Source organism: Aristolochia californica, unplaced genomic scaffold (assembly GCF_029961685.1).
Source record: "Aristolochia californica isolate CCGP_79_NKW_82.1479 unplaced genomic scaffold, dmAriCali1.0.hap1 SCAF_15, whole genome shotgun sequence".
Taxonomy (NCBI): Eukaryota; Viridiplantae; Streptophyta; class Magnoliopsida; order Piperales; family Aristolochiaceae; genus Aristolochia; species Aristolochia californica.
Genome location: NW_027181826.1, coordinates 21,640,106 through 21,650,701, shown reverse-complemented (window position 1 = coordinate 21,650,701; position 10,596 = coordinate 21,640,106). Strand labels below are relative to the sequence as shown.

Genomic DNA, 10,596 nt, shown 5'->3' with positions numbered 1-10,596 from the left:
GCAGAAGCGAGAATTTGATTGTTCTCTCAGCTCTGCTCAGCTCAGCAGCCTCGGTTTTCGATCACATTGGGATTCCCTCGTTCTAAAATTTAACATTAACCAGCAGCAGCAACCCAGAAACCGAGAAATCCAAAACTCGGTATATATGCGTATGTTGTACCCAACAGTGGTGAGCTCTTTCCCTGTCGATCTCTATCTCGTTCTAGGAATCCCAGTTCATTTCTTTTTGTGTGAGGCGATCAATCCCTGATCTCTTCTCCCTCTCTAGAAAAGCAGAAAAGGAGAAATCCACACCTCTCCTTGTGAGTAGTAGTAGATTTTTCGGGTCTTTTGCAATCCAGTCAGTCTACTAATCGAGGGACGATGCTCTGCAACCCGGAGAAGATGCCCATCACCGAATGGCCACAGGTCGGTTTCGGTTCTCTCTCTCTCTCTGTCTGCCAATAATTCCACTCACGCTCCTTTTGTTGTGTAGCATTTGGATCGGAACATTAGAGATGGGTTGTTATCATGGTTCCTTATTTACCTTTAACTCTCTTTCTTTCTTTCTTTTTGGACTTTCCTTGACAACAGCTAGAGCAAAGAGGTGCTGCTACCATGCCGACCACCGCTAAGCTCATGGAGAAATCTCCACAAGATCAACAGCAGCCTCTCAAATGCCCTCGCTGCGATTCTTCCAATACCAAATTCTGCTACTACAATAACTATAGTCTCTCCCAGCCGAGGCACTTCTGCAAGGCCTGCAAACGCTACTGGACCAGAGGGGGAACTCTTCGCAACGTCCCCGTGGGTGGCGGCTGCCGCAAGAACAAGCGCGTCAAGCGTCCCGCTGCCGGCGATGCCTCCACTCTTTCGGCTAACCCTTCTTCTCCTAGAGTGGATGCTTCCGCTGGGCATGGAGTCTACGGACTGACCGGTGCTCCTCCCCCATCGGACATGGCGGCTCTCGCCTTTCCCGGTCTCCGTTCAAGATTACCTTCCCTCAACCTAGAAAACATGAACGTTCCCCTCTCTTCTTCCTCTTCCGGATATGACCTTCCCCAGCTCAACTCTCTCTGGATGAACTTCCCCACTGCTACCAGCAACACGAGCGATGCGGAATATCATGCCGCGTTCAACCCTAACCCTAACCCTAACCATATCCAAGAATCAGTCACCTCGTCTTCTCTCCTGCCTGATTTCTCACTTCTTGGATCTTCAGCGTCCTCGATCCTCGCCTCCACTCTTCATAACCAAAAACTGGGTATGGGTTTCAAAGAAACCCGTCCGTCTAACGATTTCCAAGTCTTCTTTCCCATGGGAGGATTGCACCAAGGTGCAAATGGAGACCCTGACATCTTGAAGGGCGTGAAAATGGAAGAAGAGACTGGTACGATCGGAAACAAGATGGGTTGGCAAATTCCTTACGATAATTCCATGGAAAACATGGGTTCTGATTCTTCGGTTTACTGGAGTTCAGGGGGAATCTCTGCTTGGCCAGACGCCACCAATTACAGCTCCTCCATCACTCCTTTGATCTAGCAGATCCCTTTAATCTGATCATGATCATCTCCTTTACTTTTTCTTTAGTTCTTCATTTTTTTCCCTCTCTTTGTTTGTTCCTAAGTAAAGATAGAGTTAGGACACTTTATATTACTTCCTGGAGCATTGACGGAGGCTTAAGTATCAGGTGTTCAATTCTTTTAGCAGTCTTGAAATGAGGTAAAGCGGCAATGGACGTTCGGATCGGAGAGATCATGTCGGAGGCACACCATCTACAGGCCTGTTTTTGATATTGGCGCCAGCAGCAAGTGTCTGCTCCGAGAGGAACCTCGGATCCTTCCATGTCATTGTCTGCCCTTCTTCACCTGCAAACAATCGAAGGGTTTCTTCATTTCTTGGTCTAGTAAGTTGGGTTTTCTTGTATGTATATAAAGCATCACATACCCTCTCTTTTCTGATGTATTTCTTGTTTATGTGATTGGGTTAATTGGTGGAAATAGATGATATAGATTCTGTTGTTGTGAAGAGAGAGACAAATCTTGCATGCTGCAGGTCATGTAAGTGCATGTTGGTGACTAATAAGATTTCCTTCTTCTTGTTGCTTTGCTTCTGAGCCAAGAGTTCTTTTGCTTTTGCTTTTTCTACTACCATTTTTTTTTTTTTTTTGTTTCAGTACTTTTAAGAGGTATAATGATAAATTAGAAAGGGCTTTGGATTTGTATTTTCCAGCAATTTGAGTATGGTGGGCAGCCATACACACTGGCTTAGCTCTATCCACCTTGAATTTGAAAATTTCCCTTCCCCAATTGTGACTGTTCTTTGATATTGAACTCATCACACTTATATTGCTAGATTTGAGTCTTTTTTTTCTGGGGGAGACATATCCAACAACATCATTCCATTCATCAGCATTATATCCAAGTGAATTTTTTTGTACTAGTCTTGGGATCATTGATGAAGACCAATGGAAGCCAACATTACCATACCATGCAGGATCATATCTAGAGAGAGAGAGAGAGAGAGAGAGCAAAGAAGAGTAATGTCATTATACTGGAAGAGTGCAGGTCTGTGTTAATCTCTCAAGAATCATATGAGAAGATAAGAGTGAGTTTCCCTCTTTTTCCACCTTTTGTTTAATAGCCTCCTGAGAGGAGCTAGCCTAAACTTCATTAATCCTTTAATTATGATTAGAGGAGCTGAATGAAGGAAAGGCAACATGATAACTAGGAGCAAAAAAATTGGGTTTTTGCCTATAAATCAGCTAACAACTACTGAATTGGAAGTCATTTGTATCCAACCCCATTTATGGGAATGTCAATGAAATCTCGGTTTATTGCTTTAACTTGATTCATGATCGTACTAAATAAGAGGTATCCGTTAACTTCTATTCTAGCTCATTCATAAACCTCGAAGCCATGGGCATGATCTATCGGAGGCTATTGATAAAACATTTTGCAATCAATGGAACTATATTAGATATGAATACCACCACTTATCACCTCCCTACAAGATATCAAGTTGGCCACATTGATCCAGATTAAGGTTGTAAGAGTGCCTAAAAAATTCAAGAGGTCGTACTTCATCCAATACACTACAATGTAAAAGTTACCCGTAAATTAGGACTTAAACCAAATAAAACAGCTTCCTTTAGATCGTGTCATAGGACAGAATTATATTGTTGTTGGAAGCTGGTAGAAATCAGAATTCAATTGTTATCCAATTATGTTATTGTTTGGTTTTTAAGCTTGTTGAAGAAGAAAATACGAAGGATTCTTACATGACTCTCATGGTAAAGGAAGAGTTATAGAATTAATATGGTAGAATCTTACATGACTCTCATACGAAGAAGTGTTATAGAAGGTCTTTCAGTACTATTAGTTCTTTGCAATAATTGTTTACTTTTTTCTTGTTATGAGTTTTATTCTGGGCATAACTAAGATATGGTTAGTTTAATTTTACTTTTTCTATGTGTTTTCTCTATTATAAATAAAGATCTAATAACAACAAATCAATGAATTAATTTCTCCAAAAATTTCAACAAGGTGTTAGAGTAGACTGAGTTTTGACTTGGTCAACACATAGAGACAATGAAGAGAAAGTCTTTCCCTTCTTCTTATAGGGTCTTTTTTTTTTTTTGTGTGTGTTTTAGTATAGCATTAGTACTTCATCTTATCTCACATTTTTCCTGGTTTTAGTTTCCGCACCTCTGTCTCCTTTGATTTGAGAGCCCAAAAAAGAAATTTTTTGCTCTCACCTCTTAATCCTTCCATCGACGCACAAAAACTAGGGAAAGCCACTAACCCGTGTTATCGAAAATTCCCCAGTGAAAGACCAATACAAAGGTCACTCGTAGCTGATAATAAAGAGGAAATCATGAGGTGGTATGCCAACTATAATTGCACCATCTAGGATTTGGAACAAGTATTTGGAGCCTATCTTCTTCAAAGCTTCTTTTAGTTATCAAGTCACCGTGGGCTCTAATATCTACATCAACCTCTCATACTCGCCTCAATGGTTCCTCTCATCCCACCTACCCTTGACTATTGAATGATGATTCAAGCAACTCTATTCCTACAAAGCCCCATCAAGCAGACAATTTTGCATATCTATCTAAAGACAAAAATTGCCCAACTTTTTTTCCCTTTGGCTAATCTCACCCTTTTTTAGAAGCTTGCCTTTATCTCCAAGTAGAGTAGAGAAGTTCTAGCTTGACGCTTCTTGGTAGCTTTTGCTCATTGCAAGATTTGTTTACATACCTTTTTTGGTTTTACTGTTATGGACTCCACTTCTTGGTGTTAAAAAAAACATTTCACCTCTATTAGTCTTTTTTAAATTTCACTTTTTTTAGTCATGTTCGGTGTTAAACCTCTAGCATTTCTTCTAGTTCATCATTTATTTTTTAATCACTCATATGCAATGCCTATAGACTCACTATTTATAAATAATAGAAGTGCACCCAATGAAAAGAATGAATCAAGTCATTTTATTTACCCAAGTGTGAGTAGAGTCTTTTTATTCACCCAAATGGTGATTTTTTTTCTAAAATACCATTAAATTAGTGAGTAGTCTCTTTTTATATGTCCTAAAATTGGTCTTTTCAGCCTTTGGAATTGAATAGAGTTTGTTTTTGTAGACTTTAGACTATTTTGACTAGTGTATGGAATTTTGTCATTAGACTAAGAGTGATATTTTTCTCTTGTATTTGTTTTGTCCAAGTTAGATCTTTGTATGCTAATCCCTAGCTTGAGTCGGGAGAAGTAGATGAAATACCGAAGAAGTGGTGTTAAGGAGGGTGTAAAACGAAAAATTCTATGATTTGTAGGAAAAAAAATTATGTGACCAACAATGAAGAAACATCCAAGGGGCAAGACTCTTGGAAGAGTCCACATATCTAAGAGTATTGTAAGATGGGCCCAAGCACATAAGAAGTAGGACCCACCATGATTACCACAAACTGGCATCCTCGATAAAGATCTGTAAGTCTATTTTCTTACCTATTCAACTAATTCTCAATCTGAGTTTTTCATAAGGAGATATTGATCTTGGAAAACTCGATGGTCATGCTGGAAAAAGGAGAAACAGTACTTAGTTCGGCCTTATAGAGACCGAGATCTATCAGATTATTTATCTCAAAATAATTATATTTTATGAAGAGAAGTTATACTTGGATGAAAGTTATTTAAGTCTTAGTTTCAGAAGGAGAAAATTTCATGTCAATATGATCTATATTTAAAGATATATTCGTATTGGAAGAATCAAAGGTCATGTTGGTATCCCGTTGCATTGAAAATCCGAATTTAAGCCAATTATTTTACGTCACTTTTTGAGTTGCTATGTCAGGAAAATATCTCACTTCTCCTTGATTTTAAGTTTATCACTACATCTATGTTATTTGAGCTTATTGCTACATCTATGATATTTTGTTCAAACTAGGATCATTGTCATTACCTCCCAGCTTGAAGGGGAGAAGTACAAGAAAGAGGTATTTTATTCCATACATTGTGGATAAGTTTTATGTGACCAAAATATTCAAGAAAGGGGGAGCACAAATGAATCTTGTGCATCTAAGAAGAAATTTTTATATCAGATTATTTCATGGGTCCTTTTACAAGGTTTATATGGGACTAAACCCATTTCAGCTGCAACTATTGTCTCTTTGGATGAGACATTATTATTGAAGATGAGGTGGCATCAATATCTATGTTACATCACTATGACGGATGAGCTTATTACTATATCTACTACTCGTGAGAGTCGGTGCCTAGGTTGGGACACCATGATGAACGATTTTATTACTACATCTATATTATAACACCATGATGGAAGAGCTTATTACTACATATATATTATACACCCCACCCCCCCCCCCCCACCCCCCTGAATTGGCATTTGTTACTCCTACCACTTGAGAGTCGTTGTCCTGTGGAAGGACACTGTGATGGAGGAGTTTTATTACACTTCTGAGCATTACGTATAGACCCACTACCTACAAGAAAAAATGAGTGTGCTCAGAGCACTTTTACTCTCACTTATCTTATGCCAATTGGGGCTCATGGAAATACAAATGCGGTACTGGAAAAACCACCAACGTGATGACGAGTGTTGGAAGATAAGGAGGACTGCCATTTTATGCAAAAGGATTTTATACATCATTTGCAGCAAGCTAGGAGTTCATGATGTGATCTCACCCCCAACTTGAGGGGGAGTGTTGGAAGAGCCCACATATCTAAGAGTACTGTAAGATGGGTCACACAACCAAGGAAGGCCCACATTTCTAAGAGTATTGTAAGTTGGGTCACACGACTAAGGAAGGCCCACATATCTAAGAGTATTGTAAGATAGGCTCAAATACATAATAAGTAGGACCCACCATGATTACCACGAGTTGGCATCCTTATCACATAAGTTGACAGATCAAGAAGGACTCACAAAGATAACCATTAGCCGGTTGGAAAATCAAGAAGGACTCACAAAAATAACCATGAGCTGGCATATTTTTCTTATGGTCACGTCCTCATAGAAGAATTCTAATTTGAGTTATGTTTGTCTTCTATTTATATTGAGTTATTTAATTATGCTATGACTTATCTTTAAGTATTAGAGTTTGGGTGTAATTGGGACAAAGATAGTTTTATTGTAATTCGACTCTACTACCTTCTTCTATTATAAATAGAGGTTCACGTACTCTGACTATAATAAGTCAATGAAGTATTTCTCTTTTTCATAAATTCAACAAAACAAAATATGTAGAATTTACACCCAAAGGTGTTGAGGGCAACGGAAGATTGAAGATTGAAGAGTGAAAAAAATTTTCGTAGCTGAAGTTAGTAACTCCAACTTGAGGGAGAGTGTTGAAGAAGTAAATATGGAGAAGTCTTATATGACTCTCGTGGTAAAAGAATCTCATAGTAGAAGAATTACTATTGTAAAGTCTTACATGAGTCGCATGGGAAGAGGCATCATAGAAGAGTCTTTCAATTCTACCAGTTCTTTGTAATAGTCATTTATTTTGTTTCTTATTAGGAATCCTATTATAGGTGTAACTGAGACATAGGTAGTTAATTTTACTCTGATTTTCTATTTCCTCTATTATAAATAGAGCAGTAATGTTTTTCGTTGACAAACAATAAATGAATTATTTTCTCTCCTAAAATTTCTATAATACCCTCTATTTAATCAAATTAATCAACTACATGTTATATTGCTAATTGATCATGTTTTTTTTTCCTTTTTTCCTTTTTTCCATTCTTTTATCTTATTTTTAGCCATTAAATTTTATTGAAAAAGTGACTCTTTGTCTTTTTCTTTCATATAGATGCAATTATATTATATTATATTTATTATCTATAAAAATTATTTTTTCACTCTTTTATGTCTAATTAAAGGATTAAGAAATTTTACTAAAATTAATATTGAAGTAAATAAAATCAAAATATGATAGTAAGGAAAAAATTGATATGACTAACACAAACCCATTATGAGTAAAGGTTGTACTCTCTGAACTTGGGTTTCATGATTAAGCAGCCAGACCCATTGCCTCAAATTTAATCTTTCATGAAAGAACAAAACACATTAAGATTGATTGCTATTTCATTTGAAAGAAATTACAAGCTAGAATTATATATATGAAACATGTCTCTTCTCAAAGTCAAGTTGTTGACATCTTCACTAAAGCAATTATAACTCGTCTTCTTTGTTCTATTTATTCCAAACTAGGTCTAAATGATGTATATGCATCAGCTTGATGAGTGTAGGAGAGTTACAATTGAAAGGGATTAATTTTTAATCATCTTCATATTTCAGCTTGTATTTACCTTACCAGCCCATATATGGTGGCATTCTTGTAATTATTTATTTTTAGAAGTTATAAATAGAGGATTAAGAGAGAAGGTATGAGGTGACACAACCCAATAGTTAACTTCTTTCCATTCACTCTCTCTCCACGTTCAAGCTCTTGTTTTTCCTCTTCTTACCTCTTCTTACTGAGAAAATTTAAGCAACCATGGAAGAATTGAGAGGGAGCTTCAATCCATATGAACAAGCCGCCTTCAACCACCGAGAGAGGAACAAAAAACGAATTGCTTGAATAAATAAATAAATTATCTCTTTTGGATATTACGAGCTCAACGTTATAGCGTCTTTCAACTTTCTAGTGTCAGGAAGACATGGCCGCTCTCTCATGTCCGCCGTCTTTGCTACCTGCGCGTAACATAGTTGATAGGCATTATCAGAACCGAGACAAAAAAACACCAATATGGTTTCCGTCTGCTGAACTTCTCTCGCGATACCCTCTCCTAATCCATCTTTGCTCCTGCAAAACCATCACAGACCTCAGTCAAATCCATGCTCAAACGCTCGTAACCGGCATTTTCCACTCTACTTCCGTCGCATCTCGTCTCCTCTCTTTTGCTGCTCTTTCCCCCGAAGGGTCTCTTCCTTACGCCTGTCAGGTTTATGATCAAATAGCTAAACCCGACATTTTCGTAACCAACACCCTCCTCTCCGCCCACGCTTCCAGCTCGGATCCCCTTAAGGTTGTTCTGTTTTATATTCGCATTCTGGAGTCTTCATGCCTTTCGCCGGATAGGCACACTTTCCCACTTGTTCTGAAAGGATGTTCTAGAATCCCTTCACTTCCCATTGGCAGAGCTATTCACGCTCATGTCTTCAAGTTTGGCTTCTCTTCCCAGGTGCGTGTTTTGAACTTTCTTGTTCACATGTATTCTTCCTGCGGCTCGATGGAATCTGCTAGGCTTGCTTTTGATGCCATTTCGGAGTATGATGCTGCTTCCTGGAGTATTTTACTTGGAGGGTATTTAAAGTGCGGGTCTTTCGACGACGCTTGCAAAGTTTTTGATGAAATGCCGGAAAGACGTGTTGTCTCATGGAGTTTGATGATTAACGCATACATGGACGATGGTTGTTTCAAGGAGGCTTTGGAAATGTTTACGAAGATGTTAGATGAAGGGGTGGAGCCTAATGAGAGTGTGTTGGTGAACGTTCTTTCTGCTTGTGCACATTTAGGAGCAATAGATCAGGGGAAGTGGCTTCACGGGTATGTGACCAAGTACTTTGTTGTTAATGTTAGAGTGGGTACTGCCCTTCTTGACATGTATTTGAAATGTGGGTGCGTGGATGAGGCAGTTGAGGTTTTTGATGCCATGGAGGAGAAGAATGTGTTAACCTGGAGCGCCATGATAGGAGGTTTGGCCATTAATGGGCAGGGTAAAAGTGCTCTAGACCTGTTCTATCGGATGGAGAACAGTGGAGTTAAACCAAATGGGGTAACTTTCATTGGACTCCTGAATGCTTGTAGTCATACGGGATTGGTAGATGAAGGGCTTAGGTATTTTGATTCTATGTCAAAGGTGTATGGGTTGAAACCAGATATCCACCACTATTGTTGTATGGTTGATCTATATGGCCGTACTGGGATGTTAGATAAAGCAGAAGATATCATCAGAACCATGCCGGTGAAACCCAATGCAGCGGTCTGGGGTGCACTTCTTAATGCTTGTAGGATTTCTCGGAATTTTGAACTAGGAGAACAAGTAGGAAAACGGCTACTTGATTTGGAACCCAATCACAGTGGGCGTTATGTCTTTTTGTCTAATATGTATGCTGCTAAAGGTAGGTGGGAAGATGTTGCTGAAATGAGGAAACTAATGAAAGAACGAGGGGTCATCAAGACACCGGGTTGCAGCTTTGTGGATTTAAGAGGTGCAGTCCACAGATTTGTCGCAGGAGATATTTCACATATGCAGAGCCAAGAGATCTATGACATGTTGGCTGAAATGACTGAGAAGCTGATTGTGGCTGGTTACAAGCCAGACACAACACAAGTGTTGCTTGACATGGATGAAGAAGAAAAGGGAACTGCGCTTTCTCACCATAGTGAAAAGCTGGCTATTGCTTTTGGGCTCATCAATAGCATTCCTGGAGGAACCATTCGCATTAAAAAGAACCTCCGTGTTTGTGATGATTGCCATGAAGCTGCAAAACTATTGTCTGAGATCTTTGATCGCAAGATTGTTTTGAGAGATCGATGCAGATATCACCATTTCAGAAATGGTTTTTGCTCTTGTGGGGATTTTTGGTGAACTTAGATTCTTGACCTCCTGGCATCAATCAGCCTGGTAAAGCTAGCTGTCATGTGAAAACTTTTATTCCAATCTGTGGGTTAGACGGTGCTTGTAACTGAAAATAGATCAAGATATTGGAAGAAACACTCATCATGCGACCCAACCAAGTGGATGCCTTGCCTATATCAACGTCTTGGAAGTAAGCATTGCAAAGTGAAAGTAATTTTATCACAGTTACAACAGCCACCTAGAGAATGGGAAATAATATGGCAAGGATGCTGGGGGGCAATGGATATAGTATTACCAAGTTACCATTCGCCATACCCCATCCAATATTTACAGTCATTGGTATTCAAAAAAAAGCTGATTTTTTTCATGCATTTGGAGATGACAACGTTTGGCTGCATCTGGTCCTTCTTGAAAAGATCATTCTATTTACAGCTGTAAGGCCTTTTCCAACTATGCTTGTAACTGTTGAGGTGAGTTACTACATACGGTATTGGAGGATATTTGTGTAATTTTATATATCCAT

General features: G+C 38.8%; 2 protein-coding genes across 2 annotated transcripts; both read left to right on the top strand.

Moving 5' to 3' along the window:
• Positions 1-2,085, top strand: LOC137951897 (dof zinc finger protein DOF1.4-like). Its single transcript, XM_068798872.1, has 2 exons — positions 1-408; positions 574-2,085. The coding sequence occupies exons 1-2, from the start codon at positions 364-366 to the stop codon at positions 1,519-1,521; spliced, it is 993 nt and encodes a 330-aa protein (XP_068654973.1). The 5' UTR covers positions 1-363; the 3' UTR covers positions 1,522-2,085.
• A 6,049-nt stretch (positions 2,086-8,134) lies between these two features.
• LOC137952087 (pentatricopeptide repeat-containing protein At5g66520-like) lies at positions 8,135-10,563 on the top strand. Its single transcript, XM_068799159.1, has one exon. It carries the CDS (start codon positions 8,148-8,150, stop codon positions 10,080-10,082), a length of 1,935 nt encoding a protein of 644 aa, XP_068655260.1. The 5' UTR covers positions 8,135-8,147; the 3' UTR covers positions 10,083-10,563.
• Positions 10,564-10,596: the final 33 nt, after the last annotated feature.